At 39.5% G+C, this 25,795-nt stretch overlaps 1 protein-coding gene across 1 annotated transcript in view; it reads right to left on the bottom strand.

Moving 5' to 3' along the window:
• Window positions 1-14,542: 14,542 nt before the first annotated feature.
• Window positions 14,543-25,795, bottom strand: part of ITGB6 (integrin subunit beta 6) — a 69,632-nt gene continuing 58,379 nt past the window's right edge. Inside the window, exons 15-16 of the mRNA XM_068545024.1 lie at window positions 20,805-20,971; window positions 14,543-14,995 (exon numbers count right to left, since the gene is read on the bottom strand). Of these exons, the coding sequence (XP_068401125.1) occupies window positions 14,897-14,995; window positions 20,805-20,971 (266 nt within the window). The 3' untranslated portion in view covers window positions 14,543-14,896. The remainder of the gene's footprint in view (window positions 14,996-20,804; window positions 20,972-25,795) is intronic.

Here is a 25,795-nt window from a genome sequence, read left to right as displayed (position 1 = left end):
CTCTTCTATTCCTCCCCATCCCAGACCCCAGGCAACTATGGATCTGCTTTCTGTCACTATAGATTAGCTTGAAATTTCCGGAATTTCATATAAATGAAATCATATAGTACATGCTTTTTGGGGGGTCTGGTTTCTTCACTTGATATCATTATTTGCAAATATAGCTATATTGTTGCATGCATTAAAATTTGAATTATTTTTTATTGCTGAGTCATATTCCATTGTATGGATATACCACAATCTGTTTATCCATTTACCTATTGATAGATATTTGGGTTGTTTCTAGTATTGTGCTATTATAAATAAAGTTGCGAAGAACATTCATGTGTAAATCCTCACGTGGACACATCCTTTCATTTTTCTTGAGTAAATACCTACAAGAAGAATAACTGGATAACAGAGTAGTTATGTATTTAACTTTTTAAGAAACTACCAAATTGTTTTCCAAAGTGGTTGTACCATTTTACCTTCCCACCAGTAGTATGTGAGTTCCAGTTCCTCCATATCCTCCTCACTGTTACGGGTTGAATTCTGTCCTTCCAAAAGATGTTAAAGTCCTAATCCTCAGTACTTGTGACCTTATTTGGAAATGAGGTTGTTACAGGTGATCAAGTTAAGATGAGGTCATCGTGACATTTGGACACAGAGACAGGCATGCATACAGGGAAAATACCATGTGAAGATGAAGGCAGAGATTACGGTGATACATCTACAAGCTAAGGAATGCCAAAGAATGCCAGAAAACCACCAGAAGCTAGGAAAGGAGCATGGAACAGATCTTTCCTTCACAGCCCTCAGAAGGGACCAACCTTCTGACACTTTGACTTTGGACTTCTAGCCTCCAGAAATGTGAGACAATAAATCTTGTTGTTTAAGCCACCTAATTTGTAGTACTTTGTTATGGAAGCCCTTGGAATTTAATATTCTTGTCAACACTTGGTACGGTCAGTCTTTTACATTTTAGCCGTTCTAATAGCAGTAGAGTGATATTTCATTGTGGCTTAAATTTGCATTTCTCATACAGCATGGTGCTGTATGTAGTTAATAAGTTTATGTGTTGTTATGTATTGAAATTTGCTAAGAGAGTAGACCTTAAGTGTCCGCACCCAAAAAAAAAAAAAAAAAGAAAGAGGTAACTATGTGAGGTGATGGATATGATAATTAACTTTATCATGGCAATCATTTCACAATGTATACATATATTGTATAATTTAAATGGATACAGTTTTATTTGTCAATTATACCTCAATTAAAAATAAATAAATTTGCATTTCTCTAATGACTAATGATGTTGAAAATCTTTTCATGTACTTATTTGATAACCATATATCTTCTTTGGTGGAGTATCTGCTCAAATATTTTGCTCATTTTTTATTTGATTGTTTTCTTATTACTGAGGTTTGAGAGTTTTTAATATGTTGTGGATATGAGTTCTTTATCAGATATATAATTTGCAAATATTTTTCCCAGACTGTAGCTTATTTTTTCATTCTCTTAATATTGTCTTCTGAAGCACAGAAATTTTAGATTCTGATAAAGTTCACTTTATCAATTTATTCTATTAGGGATCATGCTTTTGAAATCTAGTTATCTTTGCCTAATCCAAGGTCATGATGATGTTCTGTGCTTTCTTCTAAATGCTTTATATTTTAAGACTTTACTTTTAGATCTCTGGTCCATTTTGAGTTAATATTTGTTACTATGAGTTTCATTTGTTTACATGTGAATAAGCCCATTTAATTTTAAATATTATGAGATTCAATTTGCTAACATTTTGTTTAGAATTTTTTCTGTCTGTGTTCATGAAGGATATTGGTCTTTAGTTCTCTTTTCTTGTAATGTTTTATCTGGCTTTGGTATCAGATTAATGCTGGCCTCAAAGAATGCTTTGGGAAGTATTCCCTTCTCTTCAATTTTCTGAAAGAGTTTGGGTAGAATTGGGAGGTATTTTTTCTTCCTTAAGCATTTGGTAGCATTCATCTGTGACGCTATCTGAGCCTAATGTTTCCTTTGTGAGAAGGTTTTTCTTATAATTTCAATTTCTTCTGCAGATATAAGGCAATTCAGGTTACCTATTTTTTTTTTTTCTTGAACAAACTTTGGTAGTTCTTGTCTTTCAAGGAATTTTTCCATTTTATATAAGCTTTCAAATTTATAGGCATAAAGTTGTTCATAATAGTCCCTTATTTATTCATTTAATATCTGTAGAATCTATAGTGATGTCACCAGTCTCATTCCTGATATTGGTAACTTGTGTTTTCTCTTTTTCTTTCCCTCATCAATCTGGCTAAAGGTTTACCAATTTTATTTACCTTAAGGAAGCTTTTGGTGTATTGATTTCCTCTATTGTTTTCCTGTTTTCTATTTCATTGGTTTTCAGCTTGATCTTTATTATTTCCTTTCTTCTGCTTACTTGTGCTTTATTTTTTTCTTCTTTTTCAGTTTCTTAAAGTAGAAGCCTGAGGTCATTGATTTGAGACCTTTCTTGTTTTCTAATATAAGCATTTATTGCTATAAATTCCCTCTAATTACTGCTTTGGTGGCCTGTTATGTATTCTGGTATATTGTACTTTCATTCAGTTCAAAACCTTTCTAACTTTCATTTTGAGTTCTTCTTTGACCATGGGTTACTTAGAAGTGTGTTATTTACTTTCCAGATATTTGAGGATTATCCAGATATCTTTTTGCTATTAATTACTAATGAAATTCCTTGGTCGAAGAAGACACTTTATGACTTAAGTCCTTTTAAATTTATTGAGAATCATTTTATGGCCTGGAGGAGTATGGTCTATTATGCTAAATATTTTTTAGTGTGAAAATTATAGTACCTTGTTTATTTATATCATACCTGTTGTAAGCATCTGTAATTTTTTTTTTTTAATTTATTTATTTTTGGCTGTGTTGGGTCTTCGTTTCTGTGTGAGGGCTTTCTCTAGTTGCGGCAAGCGGGGGCCACTCTTCTTCGCGGTGCGCGGGCCTCTCACTGTCGCGGCCTCTCCCGTTGCGGAGCACAGGCTCCAGACGCGCAGGCTCAGTAGTTGTGGCTCACGGGCGTAGCTGCTCCGCGGCATGTGGGATCTTCCCAGACCAGGGCTCGAACCCGTGTCCCCTGCATTGGCAGGCAGATTCTTAACCACTGCGCCACTAGGGAAGCCCCTGTAATTATTCTTTAAAATTAATTTTTATTGGAGCATAGTTTCTGCTGTACAGCACAGTGAATAAGTTACACATATACATATATCTACTCTTTCTTAGATTCTTTTCCCATACAGGCCATTACAGAGTATTGAGTAGAGTTCCCTGTGCTATATAGTAAGCTCTTATTAGTTATCTATTTTATATATAGTAGTGTGTATATGTCAATCCCAATCTCCCAATTTATCCCTCCCCCTCCTCACCTTTCTCCCTTGGTAGCCATAAGTTTGTTTTCTACATCTGTGACTCTACTTCTGTTTTGTAAATAAGATCATTTGTACCAATTCTTTTAGATTCCACGTATAAGTGATATCATATTATATTTGTCTTTCTCTGTCTTACTTTACTCAGTGTGACAGTCTCTAGGTCCATCCATGTCACTGCAATTATGCTAAATATTTCATGTGTGCTTAAAAAGATCATGTATTCTTCTGTTTTTGGGTAGAGTTTTCTAGAAATGTTAATTAAGTAAGCTGGGACAATTGTAGGGCTGTATGGTCAGGCGACCCAAGATGGCTGTTCTCTTGCTTTCCTTACATCCCCTGCTGGAGCAGTCCCTGCCTTACCTACACCCTATTCATCTGACTGACCTTCCCTTTTAATCATAGAGCCTAATCAGTAAATGCCTACATTCTTGCCCCCGGCACCAGCTAGTGGTTGTTCTAATCTTTCGGTCAGAACTCTCTCCGATATGATAGTTTGTCAAAGGGTCATTGAGAGGCGTGCTCCTCTGCTCGTTTCTCTGGTAACCGATGAGCCAACCTGACGTCAACTTCCGTTATAACTGGTAACCTCCCTCTCCCCCGGTAGCAAAGACTGCTGCCTTGTCTTGCCCACCATCTGACTCACTGGGTAGGGTGTTGCTCCAGGACCTTGCTTCAGACATGTAAGATTCCCTCCATCCATTAAACCATTGATGTCTCTGTCGCTGACTCCGGGCTCTTTCTTGAGTCTTGAGGCTGGGCAAATAGAGGGCTTGCAAGCCTGCGGGATACAGTCCAACAGGGACTCACCTTGTTTGTTTTCTATATCTCAGGGATAACTGCCCTTTAATGCCTGATGTCCATTGTCTTGAAAACCATTGTTTCATGTATTTTATTTGTTTGTTTTTGTTTATACAGGTGGCAAGGTAAATCTGGTTGGTCCCCGTTACTCTGTATTTTCTTGAAAGCAGAAATGTCTTTTTTTTAGGGATATTTTTTCTCACATCTGCATTTGACCTCCAAACTGGCTTTAGATGAGGGGAAGCAGGAGATAGGAAGAAAACACTAGCATAAGGAACTCTAGAAATCTGTAAAATAACATTTTTTTTCAATGGCTTATGACTCTGCTTGGTTTTTTCCCTAGGAGTATGTGTGGTGTGTGTGTGTGTGATTAGTACATACAGTAATGCATTTCACACTTAGCTAGAATGAGTAGACTTCAGAACCAATGAGTAAACAAAAAACAAACCAACCAATCAAATCTGAGCAGCCAAGTTAGATGTAAAATCTTAGAAGCATGTTACTGAAGTGTCTGGGCTAAAAAGTCTGTGTTTTTAAGGGTACAAATGAACTTATTTACAAAACAGAAGTAGAGTCATAGATGTGGAAGATAGGCTTATGGTTACCAGGGGATAAGGTGGGGGAGGGATAAATTGGGAGATTGGGATTGACATATACACACTACTATATATAAAATAGATAACTAATAAGAACCTGCTGTATAGCACAGGGAACTCTACTCAATACTCTGTAATGGTCTATATGAATTTTTTTAAAAAAGAGTTGATATAGGTATATGTATAACTGATTCACTTTGCCGTATACCTGAGGCTAACACAACATTGTAAATCAACTATACTCCAATAAAAATTTTTTAAAAGTCTGTGTCTTATTTAAGGAGAATGCTTCAGACCCATAGTCTTATGAATGATTCTAACATTGGGATATCAGGTTTCCATCCAATTTCACAGAAATGGTATTTGAAGGACAAGGGGCTGCAGTAGGCATTCACCCTGAGAAGCCTGATGAGGGGTCCCTGCACTCCAGCAGCCATCCCGTTCCAGGCCAGGGCATCCTTGTTTCCGAAGCATCCGGTCCATCTTAGGCAGTGCAGGAAAAACACTGACCAGGTCTTCCCTTCACCTTTCTTTTCCTAGGCTCCATGAAGACCATTTGCCTTCCATTAGCATTGTCTTTCCTCAGACCATAGAGTAGAAAGTACCATCAACTGTCTTGTATCTTTCTTATAGAAATCACATTCCAGCCCTTTTCTAGTTCTCTTATTTCTATTTATGGATATCCACATTTTCCGGAGTCACTTATTCCAAGATGGTCTCTTGGGTTATTTCTGCAAGGGGTTAATCATCTCCATTTGTGCTGATTTTCACTAGTGTCATTTCCAGAGTAATTTAACTTCCAGTTCTGGGGACGGCACACTCGCCCTCTGTGGGCTGGATAAAGGGATGCTGTGCTTAAACCGAATCACCCAGGCAGCGCGACAGTACTTTCTATACCATTCCACTCCCTCCAGTGTGATGAAATACTCTGCCTTCCAGTTTTTTCTCTGGTCCTTTGCCTTTAATTGTGTTCCCTGAGGGGGTTGTGTGACTCACCTACGTGAGCTACAGAAAATCTGCATCTCTTTTCACTACATCTTTTATGTTTTGACTGTGCTCTCTATTCAGGCAAATTCCAGTTTATTAGTAAGAGCAATTATTTTCAAGAAAGGTTAAGCCCAAATCTGAACTGGTCCTGGCTTGTTAGCTTGAGTTTCTTAAAAAATGAAATCTGAAACCTGTTACTTGTGTTCGTTATTTATCATAAATAGTTGTGGCCTTGTTACTTCCATCAGAATTCTTAATTTTGCCTATAGGTCCTCACGACCTACATTATTCCTCTACTCTCTGTCTCCCACCCCCCAATTTTCCCTACTGCCTTCCTGTTTCTCAGAAAAGCCTGCGATTTGTTTTGTGGGCTGCCCCTCGTGGGGGACTGGCTAGGGAAAGGACTAAGTGAGAAACATTATTCTGAAATTATTTTTAGAGCTGAGCAATGACCTCTACGGGTGTACAAATGTTAATTTGAGAAATGTTGCCCGAAATTGTTTTTCCTTTGTCTACCTCCGTAGCAGATATGTCTGTCCTTTGAGTCCCAAACCCTTCCAAGTGTCAGCACCCAGTGGGTTCTGAATAAAGTCTTTTTAACATTGAGACCTGAATTTCGCTGGTGGTATTTTTCATCATGGTACCTAGAAGACTTAAGGGACCTCTTCTGAGGTTCATGTTCACCTCTAGTATCTGGGGATCCCCAGGGGGCACGCCCCATGCCCCATGGCAACTTGGTGGTGCTCCTTCTGGCAGCTGCCTACATGGCACCACACCCAGGCCTGGAACATCACTCCAGCTCCACTGCCTGAGCTGAATATGTGCCTCCAGGCCACGCTGAGGCTCCCGTCAACCAGTGTGATCCCTCCTGCTTCTCACCTCCAGGCTCTGCTCCACAAGCAGCCCTAGCAGGACCTGTTCTATGATGGCCACTCACCTCTGCACCACAGCTGCATGCTCTGCCTTCCCAGCCAACAGAGACCATCTGTCTTTCTTTTGCCATTTGGAGGCAGCTCCTCTCTACTGTGTTCCTCTGTTTTCAAAGGGGCCTCACAATAGGCCTCAGGGTTTAGCAGGTCAGACTTCAGTTTACACAGAATTCTTTTAAGGGCTGGTTTAAGAAGCTGTCACCCCATATACTCAGAACCAGCATTCTCCTCTTACAGTTTGACCCTTGTTCTGAGTTATCTAGCTCATGGTATCAGAGACTTTTCTATGTTATTCTTTTTCACGTACTTCATGGTTTTTCCGAAATTTGTCTTCTGTTTTACCTCTTCCCTTTATATATCCCCACTTCTCCAATTATACCTAGACTCCAACCTTGGATACTCTGCTCTTTTTGACAGAAGGGATTATTGGAGGCACTCAGTTAATAAACACGGCTATCATTTCCTGCATATTTATTGAGTGCATATGTCAAGTACTTTAATATATTGTTTCATTTAATTCTCACAACAACCCTAGGAAATAGGTGAGAATACATGCAGTAGTGATAAACAGAAGCAGGATGAGGACAGGAGTGTCTGTCAGATTGTTACCTCTTCCCTGTGAACTTCTCAGTATGTGAAGTTAGACACATTAAATATTCACACCCTGTTACTGCCTACATGTAAGTCTAGGATATTAAAAGGTAACTTTGTGTGCCAAGAAAGTTGCTTTGCAGCTGCAGCATAAAAATTACTATATATCCTTTCCTGTGTCCATCTGGAACTGAAGTCATTTTCAGGTTTTTAAATTAATCACAGAGTTTTATTAAAGCATGGGCTGGTTATCTCTTAAAATGAGTATTAGATCTGAATAAACCAAATAATGACTGAACATGACCAAGAAAGCCTCAGAAGAAAAACATTGTATATTTTTCTTGCCTTTATGACAAATTCATCTCTTTTATTATCCCCAGTGTTTTTAATCTTCTTTTATTTATATTTTTCTTCTCCAATTCCATCTTCTTAGTAAAAGTGTTTCCAAAATCTGACACACTTCTCCTTGAAATCAATGAAATAGACATTTAATATACCAAAACTATGCAAGATACATTTAATAGCTAGTCTGCTTAATTTAAATGTTCATTTTCCCACTGCAGTGTTTATAAAACTAATAGTATTTTGTAGAGAATATAGTAGAATATAGTCATTTATTACAGGAGATGAATAAACAAATAAAAGAAGCATAGTTTTTATTTTTAAAAAGTATGAAACAAAATAGTTGTTAATCAAAGGGGAGAATTATGAAATAACTGTTAAGTTTATTAGTAGTGTTAAGAAGTGTTTTTTTTTGTAAGACATTTCATAAAGGCGATGACAACTTTAATTTGAGCACTTTAAACACTGTAGCCTAAGAAGAACTCTTGAAAGAAGTTTTAAGCAAATGGTAATCATCACCTTTAGTATTTCAAAGACTAATCATAACTTGTATCTCCACTAGCTTGTTTGGGGAAACAAACAAACAAACAAACAAACACAACAAGGGCTTCCGAATTACCCATACTGGAGAGCCATTCCTGCCACAGTCATTACTATTTTCTGATTTCTTTTGCCATCACCATCAACCCAGCCCCACTCCTGCCTCTCCTTTCTAATTAATTAGCTAGCAAAGTGGGGCACTCGTCCACTTTTCCCTCCAAGTTCTCTGTCTTGCCGCCCAGGCTGGGCTTCTCTGAGGTGCCGGATGAGGGCTTGCAGGTGTTGGCTTTTGCTGGAGCAGCCCTGAGGGTGGCCGGGGGGCAGTGAGCAGAGCAATGTGTGCACTCAGCAAGGACTTACGGGAAGACAGAGGCTCTCCAGTCAGATAACCAAGTCCACCCACTTAGCGTAAAACACCAGTGTCCCACAAAACGCCCCTGTGGATGTAGAAGCCTTTGCTGCTGAGAGAAGTTTCCTTGACATGTCAAGACCCCTACCTCCAAAACATCCTAAACTTTCCTGCCAGAACTCACAATGTGAACATCACATGTGTGCATAGTGGCAGCCCTCTGAGGTATCTGACTTAAAGAGTGACAGGCAGGGCTCTAGAAGGAGAACTGAGCTGGACACACCCCACACTCATGCTCAGGCTGGCTAACTTGGTTGGTTAGAGTCTGATGCCCTGAAAGGGTCTTTACTTTATAGCTAGATTGATCATAAGCCTGCAGGTAAGCCTACGTGGTTCAGGGCAAATCCATGATTACATCTGGGAAAGCAAATCTAAGACATATCCTACCAGATGCAGATTAGTAGTAGCGCCTTTCTTGGCATACAGAGGAAGGGGCAGAGCCAAAGGTGAGCACTGCCATTGACCTTCAGGATAGGATGGTGTTTAAGACTGAGGCTTCAGAGTGAGATGTGCTCAGGTCAAAATCCTGCCCTTGTATATATGTCCATGCCACTCTCTCACTTCGTCCCAGCTTACCCTTCCCCCTCCCCGTGTCCTCAAGTCCATTCTCTACGTCTGCGTCTTTATTCCTGTCCTGCCCTTAGGTTCTTCATAACATTTTTTTTTTTTTTTTAGATTCCAGATATATGTGTTAGCATACGGTATTTGTTTTTCTCTTTCTGACTTACCTCATTCTGTATGACAGACTCTAGGTCCGTACACCTCACAACAAATAACTCAATTTTGTTTCTTTTCCCTCAGCTTTCTGAATGCCAGTTTCCCTCTTAGTAAAGTGGGGAAAACAATACAAGCCTAAATACAATAAGATACATAACATACTTTACATAATGCTGGTTACGGTAAATAATCAATGAATGGTGGCTTTTATCATTATTATGTCCTTAACTGGGATTTATAAGACAGTAGAGCATGGTGGTTAAGAACATGGATTCCAAATCCAGAGTTCAAATCCTGGCTTCAAAGCTTGCTGAGTTCATGACCTGGGCAAGTTACTTAATATCTGTAAAACAGGAGATACTAATAATACCATTCCAAAGGACGGTTGTGAGCTCTGTATAAATGGGCATATAAAAAGCTCTTGGAACAGTAAATGTTACCTATTTTTATTAACAATGTAAGTTATTTAATGCTAGTAAGTTACACCTATTAAAATGAGAAACAATAAATACCTCCATTAATATAATAGATGTATCTAATAAGGTACATCTATTAAAGCAAGGAAGAAATATATATGTATGTATATATGCACACAAACACGCACTGATATTAGGTCTAGCAAAGCCAGCTGGATGAAAAAAAAACCACAGTGACTTTTTCCCCAGTCAGTTATTGACAAACAGTGGAGTTTCATGATGCACTGTCTTTCAATGTTGACCTGGAACTGGGTTGGCTACTATACAAGGACCATGAATGTAAACACATTTCAGGCTAAAAAAGCATATACTGTTTGAGCAGTAAGTCTCCTCATTAAACGTGTACCTAGAAATCGCAAAGGTCAGATTGAAATTTCAAACTGACCTAGAACTTCTGTGGGATTTGTAAAGCCTTGAAGTTGTTCACAACACCAAAGAGCATGTGTGAGTCTAATCTGTGCCTTCCAGGGCCCGGTCTCTCCCAGGGTCTAGCTCCGGGACAAGCTTAAGAGAGGAAGAATTCCTAAGTTGCCCATGCTGCTCGCTCTTTGCTGGTTGTGCAGCCAAGTGGGAGAGAACAGAAGATCACATATTTGACCCTTCGCTCAGCCTAGGGTGATTCACATTTGGAGGCCTCTAAAGCACAAGGGAGGTGGCATTTAGCAGCCTACAGCCCACATTTAACAGCCTACAGTCCACAGCTCAGAAGAATTCATACGTTGGCCCAAGTAGTGACTATTTGACCACCGTCCACCATCCTGGCCTCATGTAAAACTCCACTCATTCAGTACTAGAGCATCCTAGCCCAGCTATTAAAAGAGGCCCCGACCACTTAAGTTCCCTTGCCGTTTAGCTGTGTTGGCTTGAGTCTGCTGCTGTATAATGAAATTTAATAAAAGGGAGAACTTCTATTTATCACATTTCATTTAATCCCTGTTTCTCATTCCCTCTGAATAAGGGGAATGAATAATGAGTCTTTTTTCCCATTTAGATTTCCATAAAATGAGGCTGATATAAAATCATTATGAACAACATTTAAATAAATTTACCCTCTTGAGAGATCAACTTTCTCCTGCAGTTAAAGAGTATTATTGGTGGGATCGCTTCTCTCGTATCATGTCCCTTCAAGAAGTGCTGGAATAAATGGGTGTGGAGAGGCGAGGAGAGTGATTCAGAGGACTCTTGCTTGCTTTGGGAGGATTCAGGGTCTTCCATTTGGGGGGTTTCACAAGAATATTTCAGGGCACGATTGTTTCTGGTGTTGAGGAGGGTTAAACCTGAACCAGATTAAATGCACCATGTGGGCTCAGCTGAAATCCCCATGGTGCTGGGCTGTTTCACTCTTGCCTTGGAACCCTGCAGGATGCCTTCGTCAGGGGAACAGCAGGCCCCAAAGGGTGAATACATTTAAAATGAATAGCCAACCACTCCCACCCCCACGTACCTCATTCTCAATATCGCCCAGAGTTGCTGTCCCCAAAACTTTCTCTTCCCTTCCCCCCAAAACTTCCTGCCTCTTCCCCAAACCTAGCTGGGGAAACATATTGTTTCTTTCCCCTCCTCTTAATGGCTCAACTCAGATCGACTAATTCTTGCTTTCTTCTTTTAACATTTCTGTTTTCTTAATTACCCAGCTTTAGCTGCCACTCTGGACTTGGGCACAGGACTTGTTGTGGCCCCCGACCCCTGGGGAGTTAGGTGGAACCTGGGGCTCTACCCCAAAGGGAACTGTGTGAGTAGGTGTTGGAGCGACTCCCAGCTTAGACCCAGGGAACAGGTGGAGTCAAGTGGATCTGGGATGTGTGTAAACTGGATCCAGGACCCTGATAGTGTATATTTATTTGTTTTTTTTCTTCTCCCCGACTTGGGAGCATAGGGATTGGTTATCTTGTTCATTGCTGAATCCATATTCATAAGAAATGTGTCTGGCATATATTAGGTACTCAACAATACTGATTGAATGAATTTATTGAGCCCCTGCTATGTGTTGGGGATTGTTATAGGTGCTAGAAAAGACAGGAACTGCCACCATCTAACAGATGGAAAAACTAAGGAGAAAAGTGACTTTCTCAGGGCTATTCAAAATGGAAGCAGTTTCTGGATTTCCAGACATCTGGCCTTTCGTCTACAAGAAACAGCTTGTTTCTGAATATTAGCATGCTTGACTTGACTTCCCCTGTCTTTTTGTAAAGATAGGGTCTTTCTGAGAGAAAGGATTTTTTCTAAGTTGACTCCTTTTGTGAGCATTTGGTCTTTCTCTGCTTAATTTTTCTGATTTGGAAAATGAGCATGGCATCATGGAATCTATTGGGTTGGCCAAAAATTTCTTTTGGGTTTTTCGCCTAGCATCTTACAGAAAAACCCAAATGAACTTTTTGGCCAACCCAATACAAATGGATGCCCAGGAAGACAGCACTACCTGACTGTATTAGTTTGCTGGGGTGGCCATAACAAAATACCACAGACTGGGGAGCCTAAAAATAAGAAATTAATTTTCTCACAATTCTGGCGGCCAGAAGTCCAAGATCAAGTTGTTGGCAGATTCTTCTGAGGTCTCTCTCCTTGGGCTGTAGATAGCCGTCTTCTCCCTGTGTCTTTATGTGATCTTCCCTTCCTGCATGTCTGTGACCTAATCTCTTCTTATAAGGACACCAATCATACTGGATTAGGGTTACCTCATTGTAACTTAATTACCTCTTTAAATTTCTTATCTCCAAATGCAGTCATATTCTGAGGTACTAAAGGTTAATACTTTAGAATGTGAATTTGGGGGTGAGAATCACAATTCAGCCCAAAACACTTACCCTAAAGAACTTGATTTTACAAAATGTGAGGTAATGTCCAGGCCTGTTTAAAAACCTCGTGATGTCAGTGTTGTAAACATGCAGCAAATTACAGCCCATGCCCTGCTGTCTCCTGCCTTTGGTGGCTGCCTTTTCTCCTTGGCCCCAGACTGAGACCAGCAAGGCGATCAGAACAGGTCACCCAGGGATCCAGAAATACAAGAAGAGGGTTTTGTGCCAGGTAAATAAAAGGAATTATCATTCATCTAAGGTTCATTGTTTAAATTACCACGTTTATTTATGTCAACACAAAATACAATAAAACAACTTACAAAAAACCCATTTTATCATCACGTAACATAAATCTTCAGTGAACAGAAGTACTACTGTTAATGTTTTGGCCTTTTCAAGGTCCAGCCTTGGGTCAAAACAGTATTCAGAGAAATAGCAGATTCTTTTCTACCTTCCCCAATATACACACAAAGGAAATTTATATATTCTAAAATCCCATTCCAGTAATAATACAAAAATATCACATGTAGAGATGAATACCACTATTGTGTCATTGGTATTGCAACTTCCTTCTTGCTCTAGATTTCCCACGACCCTGAGCTTCAGTCAGGAACGTATGGGTGCATCAGCCCTTCAGGTTTCCCAAGTGATTAGTAATTCTTTTAGTATAACTGTATACTACCCAAGTGTCTAATTTACCTGAGTTATTTAGAAACCTGAAAAAAAAAGTCTCCAAGTGATCAAATGTGTACCAAGCTAACTGATAGAGTTGAAGAGACTTACTGTAGATTAATCTGTGCCAGTTCAGTGGATAAATATAAAGCCTCCATTACCTAATGAAGTACTCACCTAGTAAAAGGCTTCACATTACAATTTACTCAAAGGTAATAAACATTGCACAAAAGTACAAGACCTCACCTACATTCCAGTAGTTTAAGTGCTATTTGCTTAGTCACTACATTATCAAACAAATGGTAGTTATCACTTACCTAACAAAATCTTTCTGTCATTTCACTGACAAGAGTCAGTCTCACCCTGTGGAAAGAAGCAATGGCTTGGAGCTAGAAGACCTCAGTTCTGGACCAGTTCTACCCACTCTCTGAGGCTTAGTTTCCTTATGAGGATCAACTGAGATGAAAGTGTTTTATAAAGCAGTATTAACTATAAAAAATAATATTCTACAGAGTTCATCTCTTCAATTAACCTATGGATCCCTAATTACCCGCATGTATTTTGCAAGTAAAATCTTACTTTTTAAAGTAACATATTCACCATATGCAACTGAAATGTGCAAGCTGTGTTATGTAAATGAGAAAAGAATATAGATTTAAATAAGCCTATTACTCATGAGAGACTTGTGTACTCTTGATGTGTTTGATTTAAAACCACTAAAAATTTTATTCTGTTTAACCCATGGTCCTTTTGTATATTATTGGAGCTCTTTTTGAATAAGTTATCTAACCATTTAAAGTAAATTTTTTAACAAGAAATTAAAACTTTCACATGACATTTACAGGATTTACATGACTGTGAAACTGAGTAAAATGGGTTGAGAAATACAGAAGGAGTAATAGTTTGAAAACTCAGGGTCAATAGGGAAACTGAGTATAGAAGTTTATTTTCAGGTAATTAAACATAATCTAATGATAGACTTGTTATTTTTGTTTTTTACTGGTGACTTCCTAATTTATAAATTACTTCTTCTTCATCTGTAAAACAAAATACTTGACTTTTGGGTACGTTCAAATCCGCAAAAATTATTAACACTTCATTTTCATTCTTACACTTGGGACAGGTTTGGAAGAATTGCATCCTACGGCGGAAATAAAAGTCAGCATCTCATTTTTTCATAAATTAAAAAAAAAATCCTCCCTTAGGAAAGGGCAGATTTACTAAAAGTTTAGAATTCATTGGCAAGTGTGAGTATATAATGTGAGCATATGGACTTTGTGACTTTGCTGAGACAAAGACGTCAGGTATTCCTGCAACAAATGAGATTCTAATTTCAAACATTTTTCAAATGCAAATCAGGCCCCCATGAATCATTTTGATGATTTTTTGAGGCATTAATGCAACAGAGTTAGTATTCCTGAAATGATCCCCAAAGTCACCCCTTTTCTAAGGATATTTCTCTTCTTGATTATTTTGAACCTGCCAACATAGTCTCTAACCTTCACACAGAGAATGACTGATCTCCAAATGACCTATTATTATCTTAAACCAACCTCATTTTGAAACAACAAAGAAAGAAAAATTAAATAGTGCATTAACATTTCATATCAGTGAAACAGACTTTTCCCGTGCGTAAAGTAGTTCTATCCATCCGTGGAAAGGTCTACCTTTTGTTTTTCCCTGTGTTTATAGGTTACATTTTTAAAGGTACTGGTGGAGCCTCTGTACAGTGGATTGGTTCCCTAAAAAAAAAAAAAAAGGTCCAAATGAAACTATGTATATTATGTTATTACATGGTTTTAATATAGCTAAATAATTTCATTGTATATTACAGATTGGAAGATGAGAGTCAGGCTCAATCTTGAAAGCCATTTGAATAGTTTTGATTAATTTGATATGGCATAATCTTAGCATTTAAAAATGTATACATCTTTATTTTTTTTTTATTATGAAGAGCCAGTCCCATGCGTGCAACCTAGAAATCTTACCCTTTTTGGAAATGCACTAAATCATGGATAGAAAACAAGACTTTGGCTGTTTTGGTCACTGCTGTTTTACCAGAGCTGAAAACAGTTCAGCTAGCTCACAGTAGGCACTCGGAATTTATTGAATGAATAGAATGAACCAATAGGTGACCCAAAAGTGAAATGTAAAAAATAAAAATGGGAAAAGTGAACTGGTAGAAGCACACAAAGATGAACGACATAGTATCCGCCTTTAAGAAATGTGTTGCTGGCGAGAGGCATCAAACAAGGGCACAAATAATCTTGCTAAAATGAGATCAAAATTCAGAAAGAGTGACAACTAGCTGCTTGAGAGAAGCAGGGAAAGATCCCCAGGACAGCAAACACCTGCTGTGGACAGTAAAAGAATTCAGTGGCTTTTCCTTACTAGAGAATAACAGTGTGGGAAGGAGGGAGTCACAAGAGACTGACATGTGGGACGCTGGGCTCATGAAGGAGTACAGGTCCCAAGGCAGGTTGGGCAAGACAGCTTTGCCCTTGGGGCAATAGAAAGGTTGTGTGTCAAAGCCTGGATAATTAGGTTGTGCTATTTGGCTGTAGATGTGATTCCAGGTGCCGTCACCAGGACCAGAAGGACCAAAGCTCTCTAGGTGTTTGGAGAAATGTCCAGCCTGATCCTCCCACTTCTCTCCTTTGGTTTCATTGTTCCAGGAAGGAACAATGTCTGGGTAAGGAGCAGTTTCTTCCCTCCCATTTCCCAAGGTCGACCACACAGGCTTCAGCATCAGACAGTCTGGGTTTCAAGCCAGCTCCACCACAAAACCTTACTTAAGCAATTCCGAGCTTTGGCGTCCTCATCCATAAGAGAGATTACCAAAGTGCCCACCTGGTCCATGAGGTAACGTACTTCAGCAGGTGCCTGGCACATAGTAAGTGTTTAATAAATGCTGCCTCTTCTTATTAGTACTCACTTATAACTCTTCTTCACATTTGTAATTTCCTTTTCTTTTAGGTCCTAGAGAGGGTACTAAAGATATTTCCCCCCAGGGCTTTGGGACTCAACATTTCCAAGCCCATTTCTGAGTATTATGGAGTCTGGGTACCACCTCTAACCCTCCAAATTACTAAATGTTATACATTGGTCTCCTTATCCCATGAACTGCAGAGATGGTAGCAATTTCTAGGCATAGATTTGAAAAAAACACAATTGTACTTGTCTTCTCAGTACATTTCTCTCGCCTCTGAGAAGAACTGAATAAAACTGAAAACCATTCCCTGGCCTCTCCCACTTGTTGCCCTTGGATTCACTGCAGTGTCTTCATTGTGAGGAGGAGCCACACCTGCACCTGTTTCTACATTGCCCAGAGCCAGTGGCCTGACCTCTAACTGAGTAACATGTTACCTTTGTCCATGTGCCTTTGGAGAGAGATGCTATCTCAGTAATAAGGGCAAATAGAGAAGAGGTTACTTGGTGGTGGATGATGAGTGAAGGCCAATTGACCATATTGCTTCTACTCCTGAGGTCAGCCTGGATAATCATGAGGACCCTACAGTCCTTATTTAGTCCTACTACAATAAGAACTTGAGATTTGGAGGGTGTAGGGCAGACTGATGTGGTCTTAGATGCAAGTGGAGTCTTGTTTGCAAATAAAAATCATGGGTAGAATTCTATTAACTTTAAGAGATTGCAAGCTATTAAGTTTAAGTTGGCTACAGAAGAATAAAGGACTCAACTGAAGAGGAAAGATGGAAAAAGTAAGATGTGTAGGCTGGGAATGATGGGGGTGGGGTACTGTCCTGGAGGAATAGAGGGACTTAGGAAACAGAAAGGACACTTGGTTAAGAGTAAATAGTCTGTGAGCAGGGTCAGGGAAGATCTTTGTAGGACTAGGAGTTCTGTTGTGGGCCCCATCCCAGATCATGTCAAACATCCCACATCCCACACTAAAAATAATTTATATGCACGACAAAGGAGGTGCCTTGAGTTGCAACTGACTGAATACACAATGCTATTTTGAGGACATTTAGTTGAATGTTTAATTTTGATTATGCAGTTTTCATTCTGTGTTTTGAAGCAACTTTGTTTATCAAGGTCTACAATATTTGTGTGGGGGGGGAGCATCTCTTGAAAAGCTAGTTATAGGGCTTGGGCATGCTAATAGGGGTGAGGGATGAAGCAGATCCCACCACAGTAGGAGGGTAAGGTGGAAGCTTAAAAGTGGGGAAAGAGCAAGTATACATTGTCAGGGGGCAGTAGTGTTTCCTGGCCTCAGCTGATGATCAGAACTCAGGAGAATGAGCTCAAACAGGATTCTGTTGGCAGGAGAAAGTGTGGCAATGTCCCACACAGTCTCCTCTAGTGCCACGTAGGTGGCAACCTCCCTACCCAGGATTTCTAGCTGAGACACATGTTTGGGTCTAGCTCCATTTCGGGTGGGTCTGCACTCCTGCACTGTTTAGACAAGGTCAGGTTTCCCCCAACCATCTGGGCTGACCAGCCTGATTCCCCCAGGAGTCTGGGGGTTGCTAATTTAGGCTGTGGATTTTACAAAGGCAATGGCACATTTTTAGAGCTTGAAAAAGTGGTAATAAGAAAGCTCTCTGTCACGACCCACAGCTCCCTTAATGATTGCCTAACTGCCAAACGCAGACCTGATTTGCTTAGCACAGTACAAAATCAATCCGTGACTGCAACGAATGTCAGACTGAACATTTTTTTGCCTCTAGTTAATGACTTGTCATCCTAGAAAAAATGTCTAATCAAAAATGGATTTAAATATCTTCCCTTTGTGTTTTCATAAAGAATAAGGATGGGGGGGGGTTATTTCTAAAAGCATAATAAAAGGTAACCTTTCTTCATGGCTACGATGAATGAAATGTTTCAGGAGGCAAGAACAAAGCTCTTTCTCATCCTGAGCTCTGTCACCTTTAGAGTCTAATGGGGGCCTAGGGGTCAGAGGTCCCACTACTGTCCCCGGAGATCCCCAGGGGTCTGAAGACCAAATTCAGTTCTTCAAGAAGAAATAGGTTTTAGATAAAAACAAAATCAAATCGAGGACCCCAAAATGGATGCACTGAGCAATATTCTTTTTTTTCCAATAGGACATATTAGTGAAATTTGAATTGAGTTATTTGAATTAAACCTCTTTTGCATCCAAGTGAATAATTATGACCCAGTCATTATCTAGTCCAGAACATCAAACACTTGTTATTCAAAGAAACTCAATTTAACAGGGAATAATATTTTTCTTTTATGCTTTTATCTGTTTAATGCATATTTTTGTTCCATTTTAGGTGAAGAGACAGCAAAAATTCAGCATTTGAATTTCAGTCATGTTCTACATCCTGAGGGAAAACAATTCATGTTTTGCGGGAAATTAACTGGTAATTAAAATGTCATTTTAAAGATATTAATCATTTGTCAGTATTCATGCCTTTGTAGGAGAACATGATAATATGCTGGTTAGTAGATACACATCACATAATTGCCCAAGCGCTTGTTTGTGAACACCTGCCTATTCTTTCTAGGAGGGTCAAGGCTGTGCTTGGAAGAAGAGGCTGCAATTAGGATTTCAGCTCCACTATGGACCAACAGTTTGGGAAGTCTCTTAACCTCTCTGAGCCTCAGTTTTCTTACATTTAAAATGGGAGTGTCAAGACTACTTCACAGGGCTCGTGGTTGTTGAACTAACTGCTGCTATTGTGTTTTGTGCCAACTTAATCACATTCTTTTTTGTTTGTTTGCTTGCTTCTTTTTCAAATTCTTTTCCCATTTAGGTTATTACAGAATATTGAGCCGAGTTCCCTGTGCTATACAGTAGGTCCTTGTTGGTCATCTGTATCATATACAGTAGTGCGTACGTTATCGTTACCAGGGGAAAGGGTAGCGTTGGGGAGGAATAGATTGGGAGTTTGGGACTGACGAGTACACACTAATCAGATTGTTTCGCCTGGTTGCCTTCTGACCCCTGCCAGGCAGTGGATGAGAGTTAAAAACAACATCTGTGGCCAGGGGGTCAGGTGAAGTTAATTGCTCTAACACTTTGGCCTCATAGTACTAGGTTCTAAGTCACCAAACTAACCTGTCAGGTTACATTTTTACCTTGTTAGAGATGGATACGTTATATCCTCATTGCAAATCCTCACTTGACATTCCTAAGGGTTTTGTTTAATTAGGAAAAATCCACACACACACAAAAGAAGAGGAAAGCTGTATCAAGAACCTCTGTAGACCCAGATTCAATAGTTATGAAGATTTTGCCACACTTGCTTAACTATCCCTGTCTCTCTCTCTTTTGGCTGAATTATTTAAAAGCAAGCCCAGCCTTCACTCCTTTTTCACTATAAACCTTAATTATTTTCTAGCAAAGCCTCATGCCATTATCATACCTAATTGAATTAACCATAATTCCTAGCTATCAGTCTGATAACCAGTCTATATTAACTTTTTCCAGTTGTCCAAAAATATATATTAGTTAGAGTGTTCAACTCAGGATCAAAACAAGATCCATACATTGCATTTGGTTGTTCTGTCTAAAGGCATTTTTAATGGGAAGATAAAGTAGATAAAAATTTTCATTGTCCATTGTCCTGCACCATATATTATGGTTGTTTCAAAATAACTGCACAAGATATAAACATCCCTTATCAAGATAAATTTATCCAAAACAGAAAATTCCATTTGCTTTAGGTATTGAAGATATTATAGACCTAGAGAAAAAAGTGTTACCATCAATTTACTTGGGGAGATGAACCCAAAGGAGCATTGTATTTGCCTGTATTGCCTCCAGTGGTATCGCTGTTTTTAGAATCAGCAATGTAAGATAATTGCTATCAGATAGCTGGACACACCATTAGAGAGAGAGAGAGATGAAATTAAAACCATGAAATTGTTTCTGTGGGCCTCTAGAAATGGAATTATCTCTCCTGTGGAAAAGAAACACAGAAAATTGCAGTCCTGTTTTGTGTTTGCCTACTGTGAAGAGGAGACACATAAATTACATTTATTGAGTACATATATTTAAAAGTTGATACTCTGGGGGTTTTTTTTCAGGTAGCTGTTTAAAAGTTATGTTTTTCAGAAAAACTAACTGGGCGGTATTTAAAAAGTCTTCTTGACTTTGTAACTTATTATGAGTAATGAGTATTTCCATGGAAATTGGCATGAACTGTCATACTACTCATGAACATTATTCCACTAGCTCTAACAACCGATTTATGGAAATATTTAGATACAGCACCTAAACTTTATCAAATGGGTCCTGCGGGATCCTCCTGGTGGTAAAGAATAAAATGCATTTCCTTGATGTTCCTAAGTAGCTATACAGTATAAGGAGTTTCACGAGATGATTCAGAGTTGGGGAAATCCTCATTGCACTGAGAGACAAATGTATGCTGTGAGGGCTATCTGGGTCCCAGATAATGGACAGAGGTCCCTTTGTCCCCAAAGCAGAACAGAAATCAGCTGTTGGGGACGTGGTGAGAGGAGTAGAGAAAGAACATGACGTTCTAACTCTCCCAGCGCAGAAGAAAGCCGACATCCCATCTTTTGCACAGGAAAAGGAGTAGCCCCTAAGTGTGCACATACCGTTTGCCACTTGGCCTTTGACCTTTCTGCTTCAAATTTGGCAACTTCTTTCTGATCATGAAATGACACCAGCAGCTTCCAAATGCACAGTAGGACGACTCCAATGAGAAGAATAGACAGCGAAACCCCCAACATGATCATGGGAATATTCGGAGGTTGTGGACAGTCTGTGGAAACAAAGAAAATTATATTAAGAAGATGGTACAATTAATGTTCTGATGTAGCGAAAACACTTCTCATGAAATTTTCCAACCATACTTTTTCTCCTTTTGTAACACCTTCTGTTTTGCTGAATTAAAAAAAAAAAAAGAGTTACTTGTTGAAGGGTAGCCCTATTCATTCAAAGTAGAACAAAAGATAAAGTAAGAGTTTGGTTATTCAAAGCAAATGAATAGACACTTGAATGGCTGACTCAAAAAGAATTCGAATTCAAAACAGTGACAATTAACACACGTGGAATATTTAAAGGACCAATAAAAAGACTATAGTTTACTAAAGATGGTCTCTTCTGGGTATATGATAAAGCAGAAATGGAACGTGTTCACACAAACACACACACACTTACTTTTTTATGGATTTTCTTGAACCGTATAGGAGATTATACTCAATATTAAATACAACCAACCCCTGGGAAATATACTACTTGGGCTTCCTTTTTTAACATATAGACAGAAGACAATCATGGCTTTCAGTTTTATTTCAACTCTAATGCAGTGCCCTGGTGTCCTGGAAAATTCCTGGACTGGTTTCAGGAGAGGTGGGTTCCATTCCCATCTGACGGACAGTAGCTGCCTGAAACCATCAAGTCCCTCCATCTCTCTGAGCCCCAGTGCCCTCATCTGTAAAACAAAGATGTGGGACTTAGTGTTTCCTTAACTTCCTGATAAGCTTAAGCCCAGGTGGTCATGCTTATTAAACCCACCCCTGAAATTGCTAGCCCGAACCCCTGAGATTCTGATTCGGTGGGTCTAGATGGAGCCACAAATTTTTTATTATTAAAAGTATCCCAAGTGATTCTTACCTTCAGGGAAGTTTGAGGAATTAGGTGTTCTGTATAGTCCTTTCTACTTGAACATTCTATGAAATGTTATTTTGACTCTATTGATGATAGTAATATAATTTTGCAATTACTCAGTACCTTCTCTCATTGACAGCAGAATGACTAATAATCTTTGCAATATGCCTGGGAGATGATACGTTTCTTAATGAAACATTATAATTAAGCTCCCCCTTTGCTTTCATGGGAGAAGAAAATCCCACACAAAAATTATCATTAAATATCTGTCTCCCTCTGCAAGAAGTGAGGCAAATCCATGGTATCTTGGGAGGAAATGAATCACGCTTAGTTTATCCTAACTCTTATTGCTTTTAGATATTTAATAAGGAGGGTTATACACACAGGACTAGTCATGCTGCTTTCAAGGTAAGATCTATAGCTGATCTGAATTTGAGCGGAACTAATGGCCCCCTAACAGCATGATGCCTGGCCTCACACACTTTTGTTCTTTGGCCAGAAAACCATGTAAGGAGATTATGCGGAAATAAGTAAAGGAGCTAATAAAATAGGCACTACAGTATGAAGATCTAAAGACTGTTTCTAGCATAGCAAATGAACCATGGCTGCTTTTAATAAGTTGGCAACACTCCTGCAAAGAAAGTGGCAGGCCTGTGTCAATGAGAATATATACTGGCTACATCTTTGACTGTGAAATGTCTGGGGTGGGGCATAGGACGTTCTTGCTCGAAGCAAGATGAAGCTTGCTGAGACCCTGCAGCCAGAACATGAATTAGGAGGGCTCTCCAGTAGGGAATAAATAATGGAGAAACAGGCATGGCCTGGTGGAGATAATTATTTTAAGAACTTAGAGTCATTGGGAATTAAACATTTCTCAAGAAAGGATTTGGGCCCAAACTCCAGAGCCGGTGTTACACAACAGAAATTTCCACTTCCCATACTCTCTTTAGTATTTCTTGAGATGCTCAGACTAAAGACATATTGGTAGGTGGGGCAAAAGGTTTTCTCCATCACTGTGTGCCGTCCAGGGTTGCCTATTGAGTCTGGGTCAGTGCTGCGCCTAATTCTAAGGTGCTGAGTTTCTAATGCTGCCAATCTGGTTGCTCTGCCACATGTGGCTATTGCTCAATAGTCACTAGAAATATGACTTTTCAGAATTAGGTTTTGTGTTAAGTGTGAAATATACACTGGTTTTGAAGATTTGATATGAAAAAAGTAAAATATCTCATTAATTGTATATTGATTGTACACTGAAATAATATTTTGGATGCAATGGATTAAATAAGACATATTAAAATTAATTTATTTTATGTTTTTTAATGTGGTTACTAGAAAACTTAAAATTACAATGTGGTTTGCATAACATTTCTATGGGAGAGTGCTGAGCTGACATGGGAGAGTGCTGATCTGACCTGTTTTGGGGATTCAGATATTTATGATGCTCGTATAGCCAGTGAGAGGCAGTATAGCACAGTAGTTAAGAGCACGGGCTCTGGGCCAAACTGCCTGAGATCCCCAATCAGGGCTGGTACTTAATTGCTGCAGGACCTAGCAAATTATTAACTTCTCAATTTCCTTACGTGAAAAATGGAAATAATAGCAATACCTGCTTTATATGGTTGTTGAGGGTGTTACATGAATCAATACATGTAAAACATATAGCATAACACCTGACATATGGTATTAGTCAGGGCTCAATAAATGAAAGCTGCTGTTATTATTATTATTATTATTATTATTATTACAACAAATGCACCTTCTCACTTTTCTATCCTCAAGACCTCAAGGGCTTGGAATCTCCAAGTTGGAAACTGTGGGTGTAACATCCACACCCATATCCCTGCTAGGAAGGCTCCCCAACTATCATTCACTGACTGCGGCTCTCATGAATGTGGCTGAAAGTTCCTCCGGAAAAAAGACGAGTGAAGCTCTCCCTGTGTTCACACACACACTGATGGTGACTCTTCTCTGGGTTTTTTTTTTCTATTTGTTTGGAGAATACTGGGCATCCTTAACCTTCACATCCTCCTTTCTCATTTTGCCTCTTTTCTCTCCTTGCCTCCAACCGGCTGCCCTGGGATTCTCTGGTCTTAAAGCTGTGAGAGCGGACTACAGATTCCTGCGGACAGGCTCTGTCCTCAGGGCCCCTGGAAGCTCCGGGCCTATCAAGGAGCTCGAACATTTACCAGGAAAGAAGCATCCTTGAAGCCGTCAGGTGACTCCTGTTAAACTTCTGGGAGGTCATTTTCCCCTCACTTTTCCCTGCTACAAAATCATAGGGAGAATAAAAAGCTTTAATAAAAAGATATCAGGGCATCTGAGGGCTCTCAGAAAGATGGCATGTTGATGTACCACTCATACTGTGTGGATGAATAAAAGAAGAAAAACCCAACAGTTCAGTAATGAGGAAGCATTTATCAACCAAAAGCATGTTTCACAAGAAAAAAAAAAATCAAAATCAAACCATCTAGATACAAAATCCCCTGAATTAAAAACAGAACCTACTCTGGAAGTTCAGTTTTGTTTGGAACTTGCTTTTCCAATGGAACCAATATTATAAAGAATGGCTTTGATTTCAGGAGAAGTTGCTAAAGTCACTGCCACCGTCACAAACAGAAGATGGGGGTGTAGTTGAAGAATTTGACTTCATAAAATACATAATGAGGAGGCCAGTTTTCGTACTGTAAAGTATTTCTTCCTTGTACAGCAGGATTCACCTTAGATTTTCTTAACTAATGACCTCTACAATGCCCTTTACATACGTATTTCAAAGAAGTCAATTTACAGAAGCTTTTCAAGAGCAAGTCTCCTGGTGCACTCTGCCCACCTGAGTGGCAAGGTCACCATCATACACTTGTCTCTTGCATTGTGCCGACCTCTCCCTCTCCCTGACCCTCAGCACTGCAATGTGATACTTTTCTAATCGTGTTTGCTTGGTTAGTTCATAACGTCTTGAACTTACTTTTGGGTAATTTTGTCATTGCTTTTCACACTCTTAAGTGATGGCAGCTTGGTACTCTTGGTTTCAATTTCAGGACTTAATACTTTGTCAGCCCACTGATAAACCAGCACACACAACAAAACACATCTGTCTTCTAGCCTGCCCTTGCTGCTATTGTCTGGGCCAGAACTTAGGCCTCAAGCTTTTGAGGGAAGGAGGAGGAGAGGCTGCTGACCGGATCTGGAGAGGTCTGATTTAATGCAGCTGTCATTTCTGCCAGAAAGGTTTAGGGACACATCATTAACTGAAGACAGAAAAGGTGAGGCACCTGTGCGTACCTAAGAAGGCAGCCAGGGCTTTTAGGGCAGAGTCACTCAGAGGAGGTCTGGAAGCCAGCTGTATCCGAGTCGCCTGGAGAAGTGTTAAAATGCAGAGTCCTGGGCCACACATCCAGCCTGCTGACTCAGGAGGCTGGCAGTTTAACAAGCTCCCCAGGTGAAACTTACTAAAATTTAAGAACTTCTCAACAAAAGTATCAATACCTTCCCCACTATTTTCTTTTCTACCTGCTACAAGTTTCTCTCTCCCCTTCACTGAAGATGAGATTATTTTTTGAGGGTTCCCTGAGTTCCAAGCCGACTCCATGAATTGGTATGGAGAAAAACTCACAGAAGCAACTCACAGACTCTGACTTCCTTTACAGATCACTTGCTTCCTTCCTTGTCTCTTCACATCTTTCCTGACTCAGCATTCTCACTTAAAGACCCATTAGGTAGGTTATGAACTGGTACATATTTTACATGCATTATTTCATTTAATCCTTGAATCAACCCTTAGAAGAAAGTACTGTTATTTTTCCCATTTTACAGATGAGGAAATAGAGGCTCGGAGAGACAATTATCTTCCAGAATGTCAAGGAAGTGGTGGAACAGGATTTGAGCCAAGGTTTGCCTGAGTCAAAGCTCTTTCTCTTAGACTGCTATGCTCCTCTTCCCTGTTAGTCTTTCCTAAAAACATACCTTTTGCTTACATTGC

The sequence above is a fragment of the Eschrichtius robustus genome, chromosome 5 (assembly GCF_028021215.1).
Source record: "Eschrichtius robustus isolate mEscRob2 chromosome 5, mEscRob2.pri, whole genome shotgun sequence".
Classification (NCBI taxonomy): domain Eukaryota; kingdom Metazoa; phylum Chordata; class Mammalia; order Artiodactyla; family Eschrichtiidae; genus Eschrichtius; species Eschrichtius robustus.
The sequence above is the reverse complement of the archived record's forward strand: the minus strand, read 5'-3'. Positions and strand labels throughout refer to the sequence as shown.